Source organism: Mesoplodon mirus, assembly GCF_964341445.2.
Source record: "Mesoplodon mirus genome assembly, chromosome: 13".
Taxonomy (NCBI): Eukaryota; Metazoa; Chordata; class Mammalia; order Artiodactyla; family Ziphiidae; genus Mesoplodon; species Mesoplodon mirus.
Window position 1 is genome coordinate 19,923,236 of NC_138989.1, and position 22,716 is coordinate 19,945,951.

Below are 22,716 nucleotides of genomic sequence, written 5' to 3' on the forward strand. Positions count from 1 at the left end.
TTGTGCCCGGCTTTGTGGTCTTGGTCCGTGGCATTGGTGGGGGTTAGAGCTGGGCAGTACCCACGAGCTAACCTGTCCCTCTCTTCTCTCCCCTCTGTGTCTCCGTTGGTCAGTCTCGTGTCCATCACCTCATGCTCTGCGTGTGTCCGTAAAGCCGTATTCCGTGCTGCCCGGCAGAGAGCTTCAACCCATCCCATCTCATCTCATCTCATCTCTCATCTCACGGTCCTGGCACTGCCTCAGCATGGCCATCTCATCACGCCTTGCCCTGTGGGAGCAGAAGGAAAGTAACGGTCAGGGCTCGGGCTGCAGCCATCTGGGCCAACTGGACCCTCCAAGGACAAGTCATGGCCCCAGTGGCCCAGGCTGCCCCCTCCCACCTGGGGCAGGGATTCTGACATCCAGAGCCTCCCTGGGGCATGTCCAGTCCCCCTTCGGTCTTCTGCCTCGGTTAGCCATGGCCTCTCCAGCCCAGCCAGGCATTAGTGACCATGCCCTTGACTCCTCCCATTTCTGCCTGGTCTCCGTCTGTTCCGCAGTAGGTGGCGGGGGAACAAGGGTAGACCAGCTGTCCAGTCTCCATCCTCATGGCAGCTCTGCGGAGCATGAGGGTTGTGTGGGAGAAGTATGGGTGGGGAAGCGGGGGGTGAGGGGGCAGAGGCAGGGCTGTTGGCTGCCAGGTTTATGCCATGGGGATGGGTTTCTGAGGTCCCAGCCTTGTGTCACCATGGAGAACTGGAAACGGGCCCTTCTTCCCAGTGATTCTGCTTTTCCCTTTTGTGTTTCTCATAAGATTCAGTGAAGGGCCGCCTCTTTCTTTGATGCTTGTTATCTCCTCCTCACCTCATCCCACCCTGTGGACACGATTTAATGAATTGGAGGCTGAAGGGTGGGGTGGTCGAGAAGCTTCTTTCTGGCCGCCTCTGCCCCTCCCAGACTGATCTGGGTGTAGCATAGAATAATGCTGGAGGGAGTGGAGGTTGACACCTGCTGAGTGTGCCTTTCACTCTCAGGTTTTAGTCCATGTGAGTGTGGTGTAAACGTGAGCCCACTCTCCGTGTGTCTCTGGCTTCTCTCTTCCTAGGCAGAAGTCTGCCTTATCTCCTGGCCTCTGCTTTGCCTCCTGGCCTTTCCTATCTCCTTTAGATTCCCTTTTATCAGCAGGGCTGCAGAGATCAAGTCTTTGCCACCCTCTTGAAGAGGACCTTGATAAGGAGCTTATTTTAAACCAGTGTGTAGCTCTGCCACAAGAAGCGCTGGAGATTTTTCTCTTTTTTAAATTCACGAGCAGTCACAGTGATGCTGGTTAAAGACGCACCCCAGTCAGTCACAGCCAGGCCCAGGTCTCAGCCTCCAAGGTCTCTGTGGCGAGTCTCAGCCGCAATCCAAGTCCAGCGAGCTGGCTTAGACCACATTTCTGGGGTAAAATGCAGGCTTTAAAGCCCAGTATTGGGGAGCCCCTGGCTGTCCAGATTCTGGCTTAAGGACCATCAAGAAGTCACGGCACTGGGTCAGCGGAGCAGGCTGTAGCCATAGGGCTGGATCCTTATATAAACCATGGCTTCCTGCCCTTCTCTCCCTTACCATGCTCCTGGCACAGAAAGTGATTAAAGTGATGAATTAATTCCTTAATCTATTAGCTACAAGCTGAGATGGGACAGGAGAGTGTGGATGGTTCCCTGTGATCCATCCCCTTCTGGAAACCTGGAAAAGCTCCTTCTGAAACAGGTCTTCCCAGAGATGGGTCTTTCCCACACCAAGGAAGGGAACCAGTGGCCTTGTTCATGCAAGTTCGTATTATGAGGAAACTAGGTCCAGGCAGAGATCGCACCAACTGGAGTAACCTCTGAAGCGCGTGCATTCCATTTTCATACGCTGTCTCGAGGCTTCCCAGAGCCTCGCCGAGCCTCTCCTGCTTTGCTGTGGCATCTTGTACATGAGCTTGGTCATGTATGTCCTCTTTGGGCTCCTCCCTGGCTCTGTCGCAGATTCTTTAAAGGGCAGCTTGCCTCCACTGGTTCATTCACTGAGCTTTCTCCTTCCTTGCTTCTGCAAAACAGATTCGGGAAGAGGACAGGAGCCCTCCACCATCCTCGCCCCCTCCCCTTTTCTCTGTCATCCCAGGGGGCTTCATTAGGCAACTGGTCCGGGAGACTGAGAAAGAGTCGAAGGAAGCAAGACGGAAGAAACAGGCAGCGCTTGCCTCCCCGGAACGCGAGGTAAGTGGCCCCACAGGAAGGGGACCAGGCGACTTTCAGTACCTACCATTCTGGGGACTTCCCTGGTGGTCCGGTGGCTAAGACTCAGCACTTGCACTGCAGGGGGGCCCGGGGTTCAATCCCTGGTCAGGGAGCTAGATCACATGTGCATGCTGCAACTAAAGATCCCGCATGCTGCAATGAAGACCTGGCACAGCCTAAATAAATAACTTAAACAACACCCACCATCCTGTCCTGTGAGCATCCTTTGAGTCACTTGCCAGCCTTTGTTCCTGCAGTCCCCACTTCAGCTTGATCTGTTGAACTCCTACACCTCTGTCAAAACCCAGTTCAAATGGTACATCTCTGGAAAGCTCTCCCATTGCCTTCCTTTAATTCCCACTCCACCCTCTCTGCCTGTCTTAATTGTGGTCAGCATAGTAATTAGTTGATCATGTGACTTATTTGACTAGGCATTCCTTGAGAGCAACAACTCTCTCTCTCATTCGACTCTTTATCTTGAGCGGCTCTCATAGAACTTGACCCATAGTGAATGCTCAAAAATTTTTGTTCACTGAGTGAATGGATGGTAACAGTTGATGTACGAGGGGATCATTTTGCCACTACTTTTGTAAAAAGGGAAACCTAAATATTAACTAAGGATGTATAGATAGTTTGCTTTCATTTAAGCAGAAAAGATGTTCAGTTGGTGTTCTCTGATTATTGCTGTATTGGTTGTTAAAATTCTAAAACCCGTAGCAGGTGGTAAATGGCCATGGCCCCAAGTACCCCAAGTGCCCCCCAGCTGCCATGCTCACCTAGGCCCCTATCCTGAGTCCCTCAGAGTGGCCACAGCCAATGATTAAGGGTTCACTGCTTGGCACAGGAGGGACCTCAGGGCCCTGCTCCAGCTGGCGTCCCTTCTGACTGGTGGGTGTCCACTTACATGTTCTGAACAGCACTGCTGGATGGAAGCAGTAGGTGGACGAGGTGCAGTCCCTGTGCTTTAAGGACTTGCAGATTGATCCCTGATGGTGTCCAGTGCTGCCTCCCTCCTTTCCCCCAGCTCTTCAGCCAGGGAACCCTGGCAGGATGATGAGGCTGGACACCAGGGAAGCAGGCTTAGGGTGCTTGCACCTTGGGCATATCACAGTGTTAGCAGAAAGGGCATCTCCTTGCATCTCTGCTACGCCCTCTTGAGGCTGGGTGGATGCTGCAGCGATTGGGCTGAGAGATCTGGTGGCCTCAGGGCCTGGAGTTGGCTTGAGCCCAGTGGCCACCCTGGCTTTGCCTCCCATGCCCCTTCAGCTGTTGTTTGCCTGGCTGGTCCCCCACGTGCCTGCACCTGTCCAGTCACAGTGACTCTGATGCATCAGCGAAGTCCTCTAGCAACTGAACGGCAGCAGCTGCTGAAACCCCCCTGCTGAGCCTTTGTAGGGGTGATGACAGGGAGGGCAGGCTCTGTCCCCATCCCTGGCTGATGCAGGTGTAAGTGGGGGCCAAAGCCCACCCCCACAGACTGCTGTTAGGTCGTGATGCAGTGTTACTGTGTGCCGTTTATCACTCGACAAGATTCACTGTCTGCTCAGGGTCTCATTTGATACCCTGTACAGCAAGGGGGTGGATGGGATTATACCCACTTATCAGAGGTGGAGACTGAGATTCAGAGAGGTCAAGGCACTTGCTCAAGGTCATGAGGCCAGATAGAGGCAGACCAGGGCCGGAGGCTGTGTGTCCTCTGCTCTGGCATGCTACCTGGGAAAGGGCCAGTCTGGGGAGTGAGGTGGCTGGTATGGTGGCCACAGAGGCCTGGGGAGGAAAGGGTCCCAGGAGCCTGCAGGCTGTGCTGGCTTTGCTGCACACAAGTTGAGAAGCAGAGCTAAGCAGAGGACAGGGTTAAGCTGTCACTGCAGGGCATGGATGGAGCTCTGAGTATGATGGATGGATAGGCCTAAGATGACAACAGGTGTCTGGACCGTGGGCCAAGATGTTCCCAGGGCTGGAGCAGGGCAGCCTCAGGACATGCTGCTGTGAGGCAGCAAGCCCTTGCTGGGTCCTGCCAGTTTAATTTTCTTGCCCTGATCACTAAATAACTTTGGCCTCTCTCTCCTCGCCCCAGCACAGCCATTTCATTGGAGCCTCATATAATCCTTGCAGGGAGCCATTAGAATCCATCACCATTTTGCAGAAGTGGAAAACGAGACTCTGAGAGTGACTTGGTTTTCCTAAGGCCACCCAGCCAGTGAGGGACGGGGAGAGACTGGAATAACATAGGGGCAAAAAGAGATCCATATCGAATGTCAGGAGAATTGGGTTCTAGCTCTGGCCCCATCACTCTGTGTGTTCCAGGCCAAATCCCATCCCTTCTCTTGGTCTTAGTTTGTACATTTTTGTACATAAAATGGTTGGGCTGTGAGTTTCCTCTCAGCGCCAGTGATTCTAGATGTTCTTCTTCCCCCTTGTACTAAGAAGGCTGCAGATGGGATCTGAGGGTTTTGGTGACTGAGAAAATCTGAAGGAAGAGAGTACACAGAGCAGAGGGGAGGGAGGTTGGGATGGGTTGTCTTGCTTGGCCCACCCCTGGGTTACTGTCTCCTCTACGGGAGTTTGGTTAAAAATAAGGCACTGACTCACTGTTCAAAATGGTATGGACAGTGGTGAGATTTGCCAGCTGCAGCCAATCCCCTTTCGAAGGCGGTGTCCTGCCTGGTCCCAGAAGGTCAGACTGAGCTGCCGGGCTCTGGCGTTCTCAGCCCCGGTTGCATGTTGCAGTCCCCTGGGGGGCCACCACCCAGACCAGCTGCATCAGACTCTCTGGGAGTGGAGCCGAAGCGACAGAATTTTTTAAAGCTCCCAGGAGATTCCAGTGAATCCCAGGAAGACAAGCAAGGCTGTCAGTCCTCGACAGTTAAGGGCACTGGCTTCAGACTCAGAGGCCTGTGTGACTTTCCTTTCTGGGTTTGTCTCTTGGGCCCCCTACATGTCTGTGTTTGCTCCCTTATCTATAGAATGGGGAGAAGTTCAGAACCTACTTCATTGGGTTCTTTATTAGGTTAAGAAGGATATTGCATTATGGCAATGTAGGGCCCATTGCAAGATCTATAAATGATAGCTATTATTATTATTATTATTATTATTATTATTATTATTATTATTGTCATTTTTACAAAGATGAAGATTGAGACTGTGCTCTGGAGGCATCCATCACCTAAAACAGGAGAGCAGCACAAATCAGAGCTAGAACGGGATGCAGAATGTGGTCATGGTGCAGATGGTGCACGAACAGACAGGGCTCTGGGACTCTGTGGGTCTATGAGGCAGTTTCTGATTGAGGTCTTCAGGCACAGGTTTGTGGAGGAGGGGGCATTTGAACTGGGTATAGAAATACGAGTAGAATGTGGACGAGTGGAGAGGGCAAGGGCATTCCGGGCAGCAAGCTCAACATGAACGAAAGCATGGAAGCTGGGAAGTGTCAGGTGTGGCAGGAGATGATGCCAGGTGTGGCTGAAGCATGGAGACGAGCAGGGACAGTGAGACCAGGTGGAGGTGGAGGCTCCTCTTCAAGAACTTTGAATGGCAGATGGCTGTGTTGAATGGCTTTCCTGGAGGCTCTGGGCAGCTTCCAGAATCTTTTGATGAGGTTTTAAATGACTGGCAGCAAATTGACAGGACATTAGCTCAGCGGCTTGGCCGTGGCCCAGGTGAGAGAGAGTGGCCCTGGGTTTGGGAAAGGAGACTCAGGTGTGAAGCTTTGCAGGTGGAATCAACGCAATCCTGGGACTGTTCTGGATGCAAAAGGATCAGAACCCCAGGGCTTCCCTGATGGCGCAGTGGTTGAGAGTCTGCCTGCCGATGCAGGGGACACGGGTTCGTGCCCCGGTCTGTGAAGATCCCACATGCCGCGGAGCGGCTGGGCCCGTGAGCCATGGCCGCTGAGCCTGCGTGTCCGGAGCCTGTGCTCCGCAACGGGAGAGGCCACAACAGTGAGAGGCCCGCGTACAGCAAAAAAAAAAAAAAAAAAAAAAAGGATCAGAACCCCAGATGCTCAGGCACAGGTGTGTGGGAGGCTGGTGTTAGCAGGGTCCAAAGTGGCAGAACCCAGACTAGGACAGATGGTGCAGCCAGGCATCAGGGTAGAACTCCCTCCGTGGTCTCCTGCAGAGGCAGAGGCAAAGCTGGCTCTGTGAGCAGTTCAGGCCACGGCCAGGCTGGTTTAAGGATGGGGGGCAGAGCGGGGCTTGCATCACAAGGCAGTAGAAAGACATGGGAGAGGAACAGGCAGTGGAGACCCCTGAGTGTCGGGTACCCAGATGTCTCGGCCAAGCGAAAGTGGAAGACCTCAGGGCAGATCCAGAGCCCTCACCTGGTGTGCAGGTGTGGTCCGGGGACCAGGGTGGTGAAAGTAGCAGCAGATCACTTTGTTCAGTTCTCTGCAATGTCCACATCTCAGCCTACAAAAAATCTGGATGGTCAGGTGGTATCTGCCTGCACTGAGGGAAAACCAAAGCTCAGAGAGGATAGGCAATGTCGTCTAAGGTCACCGAGCTGGAAAGCATCGGAGCCAAGGCTAGAACAGGTCCTCTGATGACAGGCTCCATGCCCCTTCCCCATCCCTTCCTGGCCCAGCAGGAAGGATCAGGCATAAATAATAGTAAGAGCAGTGACAGCAGCTCCCGTGAGAGCAGCAGCAGCAGGCTCCTGTTACTGAGGACACGCCCGGTGCTGGGCTCAGCTTCCATACGCCACTGGGAAGCCTCACGCCCACCCGGTGAGGTAGGACATGATGCTTCTCATTTTATTGGTAAGGAAACTGACTCAGAGAGGGGAAGCTGTTTTGTGTTTTGTTTTGTTTTGGCTGTGCTGCACGGCATGTGGGATCTTAGTTCCCTGACCAGGGATCGAACCTGTGTCCCCTGCAGTGGAAGCGCAGAGTCTTAACCACTGGACTGCCAGGGAAGTCCCGAGGGGAAGTAATTTATCTAAGGCCACACAGCTAGTGAGTGGCGGAGTTCGGAAGTGAATTTGGGTCTGTTGGGCTCCAAAGTCCACTCTCCTTTCATAATGTCACTTGGCCTTGAGGTTCTGAGCCAAAGCCTAGGGTGTAGGGTGCTGGGGTTTGGCCCATTGCCCGTAGATGTTTGAGGGTCTTTGGATGAATGAATGGCTGGCTGAACAAATGAGTGAATGAATGAGTGAATAACAAAGCTGTCTGGTCAGCAAGCAGCTAAGTATGGTTGTGGTGTCTCTTCTAGACCCCAGAGATTTCCACCAGCCAACCCAACAGTGGCACCAAATCTGGAAGCCAGCCCATCTCCCAGGACGACCAGTCGAGCTCTCCTCAGAGCTCAGACATTCTGGGCAAGAAGAGTGAGGGGGCTGGCACCATGGACCCGGTGCTGATGAACAGTATCAATGGCGAGAAGCCCCAGGAGTCGGGCCCCAGCGTGACACCAGCCAAAAAAAGCCTGCCCTTCAGGAGAGGGACGAGGAGGGGCGATGTGTTGCTGATGGTGGCCAAGCTGGACCCGGACTCAGCCAAGCCAGAGCAGAGGACCCAGCCCCGGGATGGCCCCGCTTGCAAGACCCCAACCACAGACCCTGGAGGGGAAAAAAAGGGGGAGACCCCAGGGACTCCTTGTGGCCCCCAGGCCAGCACCAAGGATGCAGCTCTGAAGGCTGAGAGGACCCAAACTGGGGATCTTGGGAACCCAGGAACTGTGCTACTGACCAAAGGCGAGAAGGATCAAGGCACAGTGGGGAAAGGGGGCGGGGCCCCCCAGACCAAAGGGGCAAAAGGGGGTGAGCCCCAGGGCAAAGAGGGGCTGGGTGAGGGGGGGCAACCAGGGGCAGCGGAGAAAGGGAGAGGGGACCCCCCAAACAAGGGAGCAAAGTGGAATTTCTCCAAGGATGCAGCAGGTGAAGGGAAGTGGGCTGGGGCCCAAGCCCAGGTGAGAAAATGGGGAGGTTCCCTGGGCAGAAGGAGCAAGTGGGACGGTCCCCAGAGTAAGAAGGACAAAGAAGGTGTGCTCCTAAGTAGAGCGGACAAGACAGACGGACCTCAGACAGAGGTGGAGAAGACGGGCACAGTGCAGGGGAATGAGGGGGAAGCTCCTGGAGCGATGGAGAAAGCAGGCGAGCCTTGGAGTGTGACTGGAAAGGCAGGTGAGCCCCAGGGGAAGGTGAAAACGGTGGGACAACCTCAGAGCGAGTCTGGGGAGGCAGGTAAAGCCGGGAGTAAGACAGAGAAGGACTCTAAAGCCCCCAAGGAGGTGGATGCACATGGAGAGACCCCAGTTACAGCTGGGAAGGAGGACCAGCCTGAGAGCAGAGGGCGGAAAGCAGAGGAGACCTGCGCTAGAGCAGGTGATGGGGCTGGGGCCCTGGAGATGGAGCCGCAAGGACCCGGACAGCCTGCTCTGGAGAACCATGAGGAAAGGCCTCAGAGGCAGGAGAGCCAAGAGGGTCCAGCCCTGCAGGAGGGGAGCAGAGGAGGCCAGAGTGGAGTCTCAGACCAGGTGAGGGGGCTGTTGCCCTGGGGGCGGGGAGGGGCAGGCCAGGGAAGGAGGGGTGGGAAAGGCCTGCCTCCTGGAGGTGGACAAGGCAGGGACAGGAGATGGACCGGGAGTGGAGGGCATGGCCGGCCTAGAGAAGGGAACAGGCACTCCTCCGACCACAAGCAGGGGTCTTGAGGACCCCGCAGCACCTGTCCCGGGGTGAGATTCTCCACAGAGTGAGGGAACGTCCCAACCACGTGAAGTGCCCTCTTGAGCCTGAGCTTACGTTGTCATACAACAGTTCTTCGTGCTGGGTAAACAGCAGATGGTTCGAAATGCAGATTCCCGGTCCCCACCTTGGAGCTTACCATTCAGAAAGCTGGGGTGGGACTGCGGCTTCTGCATTTAAATAAGCACCCTCACCCGCACCGGGAGATTCTGATTTCGCTGGTGCCAGACGCACTGTGAGAAGTGCCCACGTAAGGGGTCTGCCCCTCACACGGGTTGGGGGAGGCAGCGTCATCTTGGCCTAATTTATGTGATCTTTACCCTCAGGCTCCTGAGGACAGATGGTATGAAGCGGAGAAAGTCTGGCTGGTTCAGAAGGATGGATTTACTCTTGGTAATGAGGGGTGTTAGCACACCTGGGGGCTCAGCCTCTCCCTCTTACACCCTCTGCTGCTACCAGCTGTATTTGCCAGGTCCTGATCACAGTAGTCTTCGGAGTAAGGGGAGGGAAAGGGTAAGGGGCAGCTGGGACTGGGATGGGGATATGTGGCTTTGGGGTGGGAATAGGTGGATGTCATTTCGCCCTTGGCAGCTGGTCTGTTGGGTGCTGTTTTCAAAGGCATTTATTCCTTGGTAATTAATTAATTTAATTTATTAAAGCAGCAAGCATTGTTTGGTTCCTACAGTGTTGCTCAAGGAACTTGGAGTCTAGTGCAAGTGGGCAAATGGATTTCATCTCAATGGATTTCCTTTCATTTCATCTTTTGCTGGTGATTTGGGACTAGTGACCAAACGCTACTGAGGAGTTACTCTGAGTCCCATTCAGAACACGGCTGGGAAGAGTGATTGATTAGTGATGTCTGTCATGGGCCCTGGAAAGAAAACCGGCAGCCTGTATGCCATTATCTGCCGTCCCAGGTCTATATATGCATTGGGTCAGAGCACACAACCATCTGGGTGCCTGACATTGTGCCAGCTGATAAAAGCCCCAAATGACTCAGACCCAGCCTCTCTCCTCAAAGAGTTCGGGGTCACAATTCAGAACCCTCCCTGTAAATAGGCTCCAAGGGGAGGTGATGCTACCCATTTCTGACATGTCTCAGACCTCTCCACGTCCTTGGCCTGGCTCAGCAACTCAGAATCGATCTCCTCCTTTCTTTTCCTCTCCTCCCCACCTGCCCCCGTCTTCTACCCTCCCCTCCTTCCCTGCTCCTCTTTTTCTCTCCCCCCACCGCCCTCCCCTTCTCTCTCTCCCCCCACGCTGCCCTCCCCTTCTCTCTCCCCCCCCGCCCTCCCCTTCTCTCTCCCCCCGCCCTCCCCTTCTCTCTCCCCCCGCCCTCCCCTTCTCTCTCCCCCCCGCCGCCCTCCCCTTCTCTCTCTCCCACTGGGTTGTCTACCAGCAACGGTGCTGAAGCCAGACGAGGGAACAGCCGACCTGCCGGCAGGAAGGGTGCGACTGTGCATTGATGCCGACAGAAGCATCACTGAGGTGGATGAGGGTCACGTCCACCGGGTGAGACCCCTGTCCCCTCCCTGCCTGCTCTGTACCCCCTTTCCCCACCCCTGGGAGAGACTTCCTCGTGCTGGACTGCACATGATACTTCGGCCTGACGCCCTGGGGGCGGGGATTATAGGGAAGATCACCATTGAAGTCATTGCTCTGCTGGAGGTGTATTGTTAAGGGCTCATTGCTGTGTCCCATGGTGTCCCCTTTATGAGGACACATTAAGAGATGTGTTTGTCAGGTCTTGGGACTGGGAGTTCTGCTTGATCCGAGAAAGGGATTGTTTTCCTTTTTATGGACATTGCAAATCATGCTGCAAAGCATGCTTCCTTTTTCACCCTGGCTGCCAGGGAATTCAGAGCCAGATGAGCGGTTTGCCATTAACCATAGCATAGGTTCCAGTGGCCTACCTTTTGGGCATCAACCTTTTGTTTTTTTGGTTGTTTTGCATAATTTTTGCACTACACCATGACTCTACTTGCGGATAAGTCGGAGTCTGATGATAGAAATAAAAGGTCCCATCTTGATCCTTTCCCACCCCTCACAGCCTACTAATTGAGAAGGCGTTTCCTCCAGGAGTTGCATGTGGGCCTCGTTCGTCTTCATCCCTCTTTGCTCCTTCTCTGCCCACCCGGGGCCTCTACTTCCACCAGTGTTGGGAGTTTGCGAAGGCCAGTGTCCTCAGAAGAAAAACTGACCCGTAAAAGAGCTGAGGGTTGACCCAAACGCCAGAGCATTAGGCCCCAAAAACTCCTTGAAGCTGGAAAGAATGGTAGGAAGGTTTTTAGAGTGGATGCCCTAAGGAGAGGCTGCAGTCATCCCTTGCTTCTAGAAGGGTTTGGGCATATTTCCAAGTGGTCAGTGTACGACGGGCTGTCAGAAACGGGGCAGCTAGGGCATTGGCCTCCACCCTCAGTGTCACAGAGCACACGCAGAGCTCCCCGGCAAGACCCAGAAGAGGAGGAAACAACAGAGGACACCTCCTCACTCTAGAGCACCACCCATCTTCCGTGTTTGAGAGACAGAAGGTGCTTGAGTCTTGCTGTGTCGTCCTGAGAGCATCCCCCCTCCCAGTGCCATGAGCTCAGGGAGGAAGGACCATGCGGGGAGGGGGCGGCTGCACAAAGAGCGAAGAAGAGGTGCCCTTGTTTCGTTTGTAGGGTGTCCTCACTCTTTCCACAGTCCTTGTGTTCTGTTCTGGTCTTTGGCACAGAGTGCTCCAGGGACAGGGTCACCAGGGCTGTGTGTGTGTGTGTTTGGGGGGGGGGGGCGGGGCCCAGGAGGCCAGAGAACACTGTGATGGTTCACAGGCCAATCCGCCGGAGCTGGACCAGGCCGAGGACCTGGCTTCCCTCGTCAGTATCAACGAGTCCAGCGTGCTGAACACGCTTCTGCACCGCTGCCGGGCTCGGCTGCTGCACACCCGCGCTGGGCCCGACCTGATCGTCCTTCAGCCCCAGGGACCCATGGCGCCCTCTGCGGCCAAGGTGAGGGGGGACCGTGGGGCCAGGGCTGGGGGACTGCGCAAGAGGGGTGGGGTGGAGGGGTCCCTCTGCATCTCAGGGGAGAGCAGGGCAGCCAAAGCCCCCTGCAAACGTGTCTGTGGGCAGCATCCTGCAGACGTGGATTCTGGGGCACCGTGGGGACCACATGAACCCCCCTCCTTAGAGGGGAAGGATGAATAACTGATAGAGACAGCAACAGGAGCGTGAAAGACAGTAATAATAAGAGAGAATGTATTGACTGGCTATCAACTGTGTACCAGGCACTGCTGCAAGCACCTTCGTGTGCATCTCCTCAATTCTCAGGCCCACCTGACAGGACAGGGACCATGACCAGCCCCGTTCCATGGACGAGAAGCTGGGCCACCTGCCAAACGAGCTGGGGTGAAACCCATGCCGCCGGCCTCTCTGTGCTCTGGGCACCACGCTGGACCCGTGGGAGTCCCAGACACCCATGTGAACCGGGAAACAGAAGCCTCGGTTCCGCCTTTATTTATTTTTTCCTGTGGAGTGTAAAATGGCCCATTTTTTGTTAAGACAACAGTCAAAGCAAAGGAAACCTGTTAGCGCCACCTCGTGGAGAGGTCTGCAGCTACAGCCGAGTCATTTGCACCCCATCCCCTCCATTCACTCTGGCTCTTGATTGAGGTATCGATTGAGGGTCCCGTATGCCAGGCTTGGAGGGAGGAGCAGGCAAGAAGGTGGGCAGATAAATCTGCCTTCATGGAGCTTCCATCCTTCGTGGGGGAAGACGGGCCCAACGTGACAGAGAAACGTGTGGAGGAGACAGCAAGGTGGAGGTCAGGAGGAGCGGGGACGGGTCGTGCCAGGCCTCATGCGTGGTCATAGTGACTCCGCTTCTACTCTGAGCATGATGGAGATTTTCAGCAGAGCAGTGATGTGGTCTGATTCTGTAAAAGGACCCTCCTGGCTGCTCAGTGGAGGTTAGATAGAGGTGGGCAAAAGTGGAGGCAGGGAGACCCACCGGAGGTCAAAAGTCTTACCTGTGCTCCATTCTGAGGGCTTGCTGGTGGGAAGGTTCAACGCGCCGCAGGTACCTTGGAGAGATGAGGACACCTCTCTGGCCTGGGTGTTCTCTCATCTGTCAATGGAGGATGGAAAGCTGCACCTTGCCCTTTGGCGTCCCGTGGGACAAAGCCATTCTAGCCCCCGAATGATGCTAAGTCCATTAAAGAGGGGACAGTGGCCCTGCACCCCCTGCCCGGGGCTTCTCTTCTCCTGGACGCCTCGCCCCCCACCCTTAGGTCGCCCTCCAGGCCCCTCCCCAGCCTGGCTGTTCTGGCCAGGGGCTTGGAAGGGCGACACTGCACTCTCCCCTCCCTTGCCAGGCAGGCTGTGCTTCTGTTACTGCAGCCCAAGGCCCCGAGAGCCTGCTCTGGTTCCTTAGGGGCCCCTGGGAGGGGTGTTCGTCACAGGTCTTTCTGCAAGCCCAGTTCTCACGACCGTGACTGTCCTTGATTGCGGCGTCTGCTACACGGCCTGGGTCAAAGAGCCTAAAAGTGCGGGGATTGGGACCCACCCTGGTAGGAGGAACTTGAGTCCCGTGATCCCCCTAAGCCCCTGTAACCCTGCGGTGCGTGTGGGTCCCCCTCAAGTCACGCTGCCTCCCACACCCACAGCTGCCTTCTGTCTTTGGCTGAGTCTCCTTTGGTTCCTCAAATGGCCACCAGGTGGGAGCAGAGTCCTGCGGTGAGGCTGGGACTGAGGCCACCTTGAAGATGGGCAAGGAGGGGTCCAGGCAGGGCTGGGGGCCTCTCTGGCTGGGGGTCTGGGCCTGCTGGGTGGCTGGGAGCTGGGTGCGTGCCTGGGGGTGCAGGCCTCTTTTGGGGTGAGTGTGCTGTGACTGCGTGGGGTGTAGATGGGCACACCTGTGTGCAGAGGCCTCTGCAGCTGTTGGGTGCGTGTGCCCTTGAGCGTGCCCGTGTGCAAGCATGCAGGGGTACCTGTGTGTGACTGCGGGGCCTGGGTCTGCAGAATCCTCCCTGTTCCCCTGCAAGCCTGAGAAGGCTGACAATTGGGATAGCCTGGCCCTTGAACTTTATGTTTCCAAAGCGGGAGGTGGCTCCGAGGCTGAGACCTCAGGCCCCTCTGCCTGCTGCGTTGCCTTAGGCTGTGTCCCGCCAGTGTGGCAGCTTGTCCTACTTTGCCGGCTTTGGGGTCCTGCTGAGCCTTTTGATTTGTGTCAGGATGGGGACTCATTGCTGTTCCTGGGGGTCTCGGGGTAGGAAAGGCCAACAGTGCACTGGGGGTGCTCCTGAGCCCCAGGCTGGGGGTTTGGGGAGGGGGAGGGCCGCCCCACCAGAGTCTGTGCCCCTGGTCCTGCCAAGCCACTGGGAGGGCGGACGTTAGCCCACTTGTCACCCACTTAGCATCCTGGGCTTCCAAGGTCCTCCTCCAGCCAGGCCCGTTTCCCTGCTCCCTTTGGTGCTTTTCCACTGCCCTCACTACCTCCACCGCCCTCTTCCATTCTCCCTGAAAACCACGCTAAGCAGACATTTGTCAAAGTTACAGTGGCCTCCATGCTGCCCAGTGGACAATTCTCGGGTCTCCTCTGACTTGACCCTCAGCAGCACTTCAGGGGCTGGTCCTTCCCTCCTCCTGCCATCACTCCCTTCCTTAGCTCCGGGATTCCGCTCTCCTGGTTTTCCTTCTGTCCCGCTGGCCCTCCCTCTCAGCCTCCTTTGCTGGTCCCTGATCTCTCCAAGTCAGGGTGCCCCATCCCTACGCCTCTTCTCTCTCCCTCTTTAAACGCCCACTTCCTTGGTGATCTCATCCAAGCTCATGGCTTTAAAATGACTCCCCGTTCAGTATAATTTAATTAGTTGGTTTTTTTTATCATCTGTCTTCCAAATGAAAGCAAGCTCTACAGGCAGGGCTTTTTTGTCTTAGGTTTATTAAGGTATAATTTACATACAGTTAATGTCACCTTTTTTAGTGTTCACTTCTGTAGGTTTTTGACAAACACGTATATTTGTGAAACTGTCTCCACCATCAATTACAGGACAGTTCCCATCACCCCCAAAAGTTCTCCATACCCTTGTGGTCAACCCCTCCCCCATGTCCCGCCCTTGGCAGCCACTAATCTGTTCTTTTGTCCCTTTTCCCTAGTTTTGCCTTTTCTCAAAAGTCATATAAATGGAATTGTACAGCATGTAACCTTTGGAATCGGCTTCTTCCGCTTGTCACAATGCACAGCACATTTGAGATTCACCCATATTGTTGCAGCTGTGAGCCGTTAGTTCTTTTATTCTATTGTATTTTATTGCACAGCTTTGTTTATCTGTTGGGAGGGGGACCAGTTGTCCTGGTTTCTGTGGGAGGGAATGGTTTTTCTGGGACAAGGGACTTTTCAGTGCTAAAACCAGGGTGGTTGGTTATCTTTGTTCTTTAGTTGAGGGACATTTGGGTTGTTTCTAGTTTGTTGATGATTTTGTATACATACTCAATATAACCAGTGACAGGGTTTTCTGGTGAACACAAATGTTCATTTCTCTTGGGTAAATACCTAGGAGTGGGATTGCTCAATTGTGTGACGAGTGCACGTATCACTGTAAAAGAGGCTGCCAAGCTGTTCTCCAGAGTGGCTGTATTGTGTAGCATTGTGGGAGAATTCCACTTGCTCTGCATCTTAACCAGAACTTGGTAGTGTGTCAAAAAAATTAAAAACAGGTTTTTTAGCCATCTTAATAGGTGTATAATGACATCTCCTCACGGTTGGCAGAGACTTCCTGTATTCGCCTTGAGTAGTGTTGTGCCCCCAGTGCCTGGGAGAGTGCCTGCTATGTAGTAGACACTCAATGAATGTTTTTTTTTAATTGAGTGAATGAATGTGTGGATGGATGAATGAATGAAGTCAAAGGGGCTTCCGGTATTTAAATCTGTTACAGCAAATACATAGCACACGTACCGCCAATTCCCCCACGCCCCATTCTGTTTCCATGGCAGACGTCACTAATCAGTTGAGCCATTTTATCCACCTGCTTCATTTCAGACAGGTAAGATCCAGTCCTTTGTGTAGCAAGTGAGATGAGCCCCATGAGCTAATGCAGCTCTAGTTCCAGCCTCTTCATTGGCGGAAGAAGAGGCCAGGCTCAGAGCAGGGTCCGAGGCTGCCCAAGGGCTCACAGCGAGCCAGTGGCAGGACTAGATCTCCAGGCTGGGCTCTCCCCAGAAAAATGCATGACGTCTCTGACAAGGCTGGAGTAGGATGGGAGGCATGGACGTGGATCTGGGCTTGAGGCCGGGTTGGAGCACTGTGGAGTGCCCCCTGGGCCCCGGCTGGGTGGGAAAGCTGATGCTGGCGATCTTCCTGCAGGTCCCCAGGAGCTGCCGGGATGGCCTACCTGCCCACATTGGCTCCCTGGCCCAGCGGGCGTACTGGGCTCTGCTGAGCCAGCAGAGGGACCAGAGCATTGTGGCCCTGGGCCGGAGCGGTGCTGGCAAGACCACCTGCTGCGAGCAGGTCCTGGAGCACCTGGTGGGGATGGCAGGCAGTGTGGATGGCAGGGTCTCAGGTACAGTGGTCTCCAGGTGACGTGCAGCTGGGACGTGGCAGGGGCAGTGGCGTGGGGGAAGGGAAGGGAGAGTCGGAGGGAGTGCTGGGCGGCTCTTTCTTATATCCGCTCAGCTAGCATTCACTGAGCACCTGTGTGCAGACCCTGTGCTGGCTTCTCAGCAGGGCCACCCCTAGTCTGTTGGGTACTTTTGTGTGAATTAGAAACAGGTACTCCTTGCCTAAGACACTCACTGCCATATGTGGAAAAGTCGTCACACATTGACATTGTTAGAACCAAACGCTTGACCGCCACGTTCTGGGCCTAATAATCATCCTAATAAGCATACAGGCCTATGACTATCTGATAGAAATGCTGTGCCCTTAGTTGTGGCGTCCTTCTGCAGCGCACAGACCACTGGACTGTGTGGAGGACCTGATAACTAAAAGACAAGGAGGCACTGACAGCCAGAAGGGAGACTCGGCTGCACATCTGTGCCAGACTCCAATGCTCTGGACCGCCTGCTGGCCGAGCTGGGGAGGGGAGAGGCAGAGGGAGCACAGAGAAGGGGCTGGGGGGCTTCCTTGAGGAAATGATGTTTGAGCTGGGCATTAAAGAAAGAGTGTCAACATTGTAAATCAACTATACTTCTATAAAAAAGAGTGTCAATTGATGATGATAATTACAATATTGATGGTGATCGTGGTAAATGCTTGCTGAGGACTTATGCGCCACGCTCTATTCCAAGTGGGTTAACTTATTTATTATTTAAAATATCCCTATAAGGTAGACATTATTATTATTTGCATTTTATAGATGAGGCCATTAAAACGCAGGGAGGTTAACCAGCTTGCGCAAGGCCACACAGCTCATACATCCTAGCACCGAGATTCAAACACAGACAGTTTGGCTCCAGAGCTGTTACCCCTGGGCCAGTGTTCTCAATGTATTGTTGCCCCTCTGAGGAGCCTTTTTAGTTGTTCTTTCTCGTAATCGTCTCCCACCGTGAAAATTTAACGCCATAGATTCACCATATATTTGTTTATGCAGTGTGTGTGTGTATATACATACAGATACACACACACACACACATATATATATATGTATCTGCTCTATTTTATACATAAGAAAGGAAAACTGCCCCCATTCTCAAGAATCAGTTTCTGCCCCCTGCTGAGACTATATGGCCCAGGCAGTATTGCTTTTCTAATAATAACAAACATAATAATACCACCACCACATTTGGAGCATGTTCTGAGCACTTTACATTATTAAATCTTTTCATCTTTGTGGCAACCACATGAGGTAGGTAAGTACTGTTATTACCCCCATCTTATAGATGGGGTATCTGAGACACAGGGAGGTTAATTAATTCGCTCCAAATCAGGTGACTAACAACGGGAAGAGGCCATATTCAAGCTTGTTTAACCATTGTACTATCCTGCTTCTCCACTGGGGTTATTCCAATGCTTTATTGATCACCTGTTCTGCACCTGGCCCAGGTTAGAGCCCTGTTAGGAGCTGGGAGTACAGCAGGGAGAGACACCAGTCTTGGCCCTCCCAGAATGTAGTTCTGCTGAAAGTGTGTGTTGGGGGTGTGGGAGTCAGGCTAGGCTGTATCCAGGTGCCTAGCACATAGTGGGTGCTCGTTAAATAGTTACGTGGGGACTGCAGGGCTTTTTGAGCCTGCTGTGATGGAGTGTTCCTGAGAGCAGGTCCAAGAACGTTAATGTCCTGCCCTCCTCTTAGACTCCACCAGGCCCAGGAGGCCCTAGGGCAGCCCTTATCACTCAGATCGTACCAATCCTAGGTGTGTGTATCTCCCCTTCTGGGCTCACTCTTGCTCCCCCCGCGCCCCTGCTTGCAGCACAGGGCCGGCCCAGCAGCGGAAGAGGTGTGGCTTAGAGCTGAGTTGGGGGAGTGGAGGGGGCCCCTCTGGGGCCTGGGGCCGGATTGGGGTCCTGTGAGAGGTGGGGGTGGCAGCACCCGGACCACGGGTGATGCCCTGTCCATGCCCCACCAGTGGAGAAGATTCGAGCCACCTTCACTGTCCTCCGGGCCTTTGGCTCTGTGTTCACCGGCCACAGCCGCTGTGCCACCCGGTTCTCCATGGTGATGTCACTGGACTTCAACGCCACAGGCCGAGTCACGGCCGCCCAGCTCCAGGTGAGGCCTCTGGGTGGGAGGGAGAGGGGGCTCTTTGGGGCTGCAGTAGCCTCAGCCCCACTCAGCAGGGCCCATGTCTCCAGCTGGAACCCTGGAATGTCTAAATGGTCATCGCTCCCCAGGCCAAGGCCAGCTCCTCCCCACCTCGCTCAGTGCCCAGGCATCTCCTCCCCGAGCAAGCGGGCTCGTCTGTGCCTCGGAGTATCCCAGGGATGAAATATTCATGAGTAGATACATAATTCAGTCGCTCATTAGCTGGACCTTAAAAGCGTAAGCTGAAATTAAACAGACGCTCGCTGGCCTGCCACGGCAGCCCGTGTGTGACAGGCACATGGCCTGTTTGTTCCTCTCTCTGAAATCACCGGGCCCCTACCCTTCCCCCCCCACCCCGCAAACATTCTGTTTGAACAGAAAATAGGATTAGGTTATTAGAAGGGTTGTTTGTATGTGGAGCTGGGAGAATATCCAGACTCGCTGGTGCCCGATAAATCCCTTTCTGTTCCGGTCCTGAAAGTCTACCGTGCATCACCATGTGGGTCAAGTTATTAAGGGCTTCGGTTGCGTACGAGTGCGTTGGAGGGTGGCTGTAGGCTAATTGTTAGTACCCTTGGATTCCTTCATTGGAATGAGCCTGTTGGCATTCATTGATTCCCTGTGTGGACTCTGAATCAGTGAGACAAAGGCCTGGCATGTTTTGATTTGGAGGCGTCCAGCCAAGTTGGGGCCTGAGGTGCTGCCTCGAAGAGTTGGCCTGGGGGTTGGTGGGGGTGTGCGGGCAGCCTAGCGTGGCCTCGTGCTGACCGGGCGCCTGTCCTCTCCCCTGGCAGACAATGCTGTTGGAGAAGAGCCACGTGGCCCGGCAGCTGGAAGGGGAAGGCAATTTCGAGGTTTTCTCCCAGATGCTAGCCGGATTGGACCTGGATCTCAGGTGAGCGACTGGGCTGAGCAGGGACGGCTGAGGGTAGTGAGACAAAGGGCCCCCGCTCTCCAAGGCCCCAGCCCTACCTCTGCCTAGAGCTGAGGGGTAGTGGAGTCCAGTGGTTAGGAATCTGGCCTCTGTGATTCCAGCTGCCTGGTACTGCTCCTGGTTTGGGTGAACCTGGCCAGGTGTCACCTGCTCTGAACCTCCGTTTCTTCCTCTGTAAAGTGGAAATAGTACCTTGACTGACCTTACAGGATTAAGTGAGATAATTCACATATGGCTCTTTATACACGTTGGGGGGGGTAGTGGAGGATGTCTACTGTGACGGTGACATTTCAGTACAGGTTCTGACAGCAGCGTGGGAGGTGGGCAAGGAACAGCAGACCCCAAATCTTCCAGAAGCTCCTAAACTCTGTGAGAGCCTTGGGTGCACCTGAGGTAGCTCAGGGTGACGAGGCACCAGGTGGAACAGCAGAGAAGCCAGAAGACTCATCTGGGAGGGCCTTCTGGGGGAGGTGGCCCAGGGAGTCATCTCTGCCCCTCGCTGACTCCTGGGAATTCTTGGACATGTGGCTCCCTGTTTCTGAGCCTTGGTTTCCTCATCTGTTGAATGAATGCGTAAGGTTCTATCTAGTGAAGTTCCAGGGAGTGCTCACCCCAGGCGAGGGATGATAATTTTCAACTTCCCTCTGCGTCCCCCATCATTTGTCTCCTGCCTTCCACCCCCGCCTGAAGGGCAGGCCCAAGCTGTCCTGAGCCTCCTGGCTAAGGCCAGAGGGGCACCTTACCCTTTGGAGAGAGGGCAGATTAGAGAGGAAACTCCCAGTTTTCAGAGCAGGGTAACAGAGGAGTAAGGAAGCTTTTGGAAGGCCTTCACTTAAGAAGGGCCCAGTGAGGGCAGCAAGTGAGGAATATTCGGGAGGTAGGGCCAGGGCCTGAGGCAGACCCTGGGGCACTGTGTGGAGCCCCATGCCATGATGACCACCTGCCCTGCCAGGCCACTGGTGTGGGTGGGTCCTCCCTTACTTCTGGTCCCTTCTCTGTTTCCAGGACAGAACTGTACCTGCACCAGCTGGCAGACAGCAGCTCCTTCGGCATGGGCGTGTGGCCTAAGGTAAAGAGGAGGTCCTTCTGGGTGTGAGTGGGTGTCTGTGTCCCCGTGGCCAAGATGGGAGGGTCCCCTGTGAGCTCGTCCCTCTGCCACTGGAGTGAGTAGTTGGCAAGGGCTGGTCATGTGGGGGAGTCAGGGTTGCCTTTATGGGGCCTGAGCTTGTCAGGGAAATGAGTTTTGTGCAAATAAAGGGAACCAGGAGGTGATTTGTGTAGAGGTAGGGATGCGGTCTCCGGGACAGGCTGTCTGGGTTCAAACCCCGGCTCTGACACTTACTGGATATGAGATCTCAGGCATGGACCCTAGCCTCTCTGAATGTCTGTGTCCTGTTCGGTAAAATAACAATAGTAGCAGTATCTGCCTCATGGACCTGTTGTCAGGATTAAATGAAACGACGTGCAGAAGGCAGCTAGCACTGGGCTTGGATTACATCAGTCAGTGGCGGTTTTCTTAGGAAATATTGTTGTTGATTAATGTGGCTTCCTGGAAGATGGGCCCTGTGAGTAGGGCCTTGTGAGGTGGTATTCAGTTGTTTAAAAAAAGCACATTGTTCACTTGTTTATTTTATTTATTTTTTTATATTTTAAAAATCGTTTTGAGTCACCCACCCCCACCCCCACTCCTACCATCACCCCCTGTGCCAGGCCTGTGCTGAGTGCTGGGATTATGGTCCTCATACCTGAATTTTCATCCTATCAAGAGAGAGAGACTTGGGAATTAATGCAATCATGTGGGATAAGAGAAATGCCAGAGTTTGTACAACATTCTGTACACCAGTGGATAGATGAAAGCTACTTGGCCTCAGTCAGGGAAGGCTTCTTAGCCAAGGGGACATCTGACCTGGGTTTTGAAGGATGAGTAGGAGTTAACCAGGCAGAGGGGAGTGAATCATTTCTACCCTGAAGCCCTTTTCCAAACATACATGTCGGGGAAACAAATGGCACTGGAATAATTTGGTATCATCATGCAAAAAAAAAGAATTTCAGTCCACAGATTCACACCAGGTACAAAAATTGACCCAAAAAAATGGATCATAGACCTTAATGTAAAACTTAAAATTATAAAATTTCTAGAAGAAAACAGAAGGAAAATTTTTGTAACTTTGGATCGGGCAAAGGCTTCATAGATATGACCCCAAAAGCACAGTCCATGAGAGAACAAATTGATGAATTGCACTTTGTTGAAATTAAGAACTTCTGCTCTTTGAGTGTCACTGTTAATATGAAAATACAAGCCACAGACTGGGAGAAAATACTTGCAAATCACATATCTGATAAAGTCTTTGAATGCAGAATTTATAAATGACTCTCAGAACTCATAAATAACCCAACAAAAAAGATGGACAAGAGATTTCAACATAGACTTCCCCAAAGAACGTACATAGATGGCATGTGAAAGTATATTAAACATCCTTAGTCATTAAAGAAATTGAAACTTGAACCACGATGAAATACTACTACACAATTACTGAGTGTCTACACTTGAAAAGATTGATCATACCAATGCTGGTGAGAATGTGGGGTAACTGGAACTCTCATACCCTGCTGATGGGAGTGGAAAATAGTGCACCATGTTGGAAAACGGTCTCTTACAAAGTTAAACATACACCTCCCACGTGGCACGCTAGTCTACTCCTAGGTATTTATGCAGGAGAATGGAAGTGTACATCCATGCAAAATTTATTTTACGTGAAAGTTCATTAGCAGTTTTATGTGTAAGAGCCAAAACCTAGAAACTACCCAAAATGTCTATTAACAGGTGAATGGATGAATTCATCGTAGAAAACCATAAAGGTAGTATACTACCTTAATAACTAGTATAATACCTTAATAACTAAAGGTAGTTATTACTACTAAAGGTAGTAATAACGATGAACTGCTGATAAATCCAAGAACATGATGGCTCTCAAAATAATTGTGCTGAGTGAAAAATCTGATGAAAGAGTACAACCATGTAACCCCATGTATTTGAAACTCTAGAAAATGCAAACAAATCTGCTGTGACAGCAAACATGTCAGTGGTTGCCTGGGGTTTTGGTTGCAGGAGGAGAGGATTATGAAAGGGAACTCTTGCGGGT

General features: G+C 53.3%; 1 protein-coding gene across 1 annotated transcript in view; it reads left to right on the forward strand.

Annotated features, from left to right (window-relative positions):
- The first annotated feature begins 229 nt into the window (after window positions 1-229).
- Window positions 230-22,716, forward strand: part of MYO18B (myosin XVIIIB) — a 227,522-nt gene continuing 205,035 nt past the window's right edge. Inside the window, exons 1-10 of the mRNA XM_082641570.1 lie at window positions 230-283; window positions 2,061-2,219; window positions 7,451-8,713; window positions 9,248-9,314; window positions 10,321-10,433; window positions 11,735-11,911; window positions 16,263-16,461; window positions 18,464-18,606; window positions 19,434-19,534; window positions 20,579-20,642. Coding sequence (XP_082497696.1) covers window positions 245-283; window positions 2,061-2,219; window positions 7,451-8,713; window positions 9,248-9,314; window positions 10,321-10,433; window positions 11,735-11,911; window positions 16,263-16,461; window positions 18,464-18,606; window positions 19,434-19,534; window positions 20,579-20,642 — 2,325 coding nt within the window. The 5' untranslated portion in view covers window positions 230-244. The remainder of the gene's footprint in view (window positions 284-2,060; window positions 2,220-7,450; window positions 8,714-9,247; window positions 9,315-10,320; window positions 10,434-11,734; window positions 11,912-16,262; window positions 16,462-18,463; window positions 18,607-19,433; window positions 19,535-20,578; window positions 20,643-22,716) is intronic.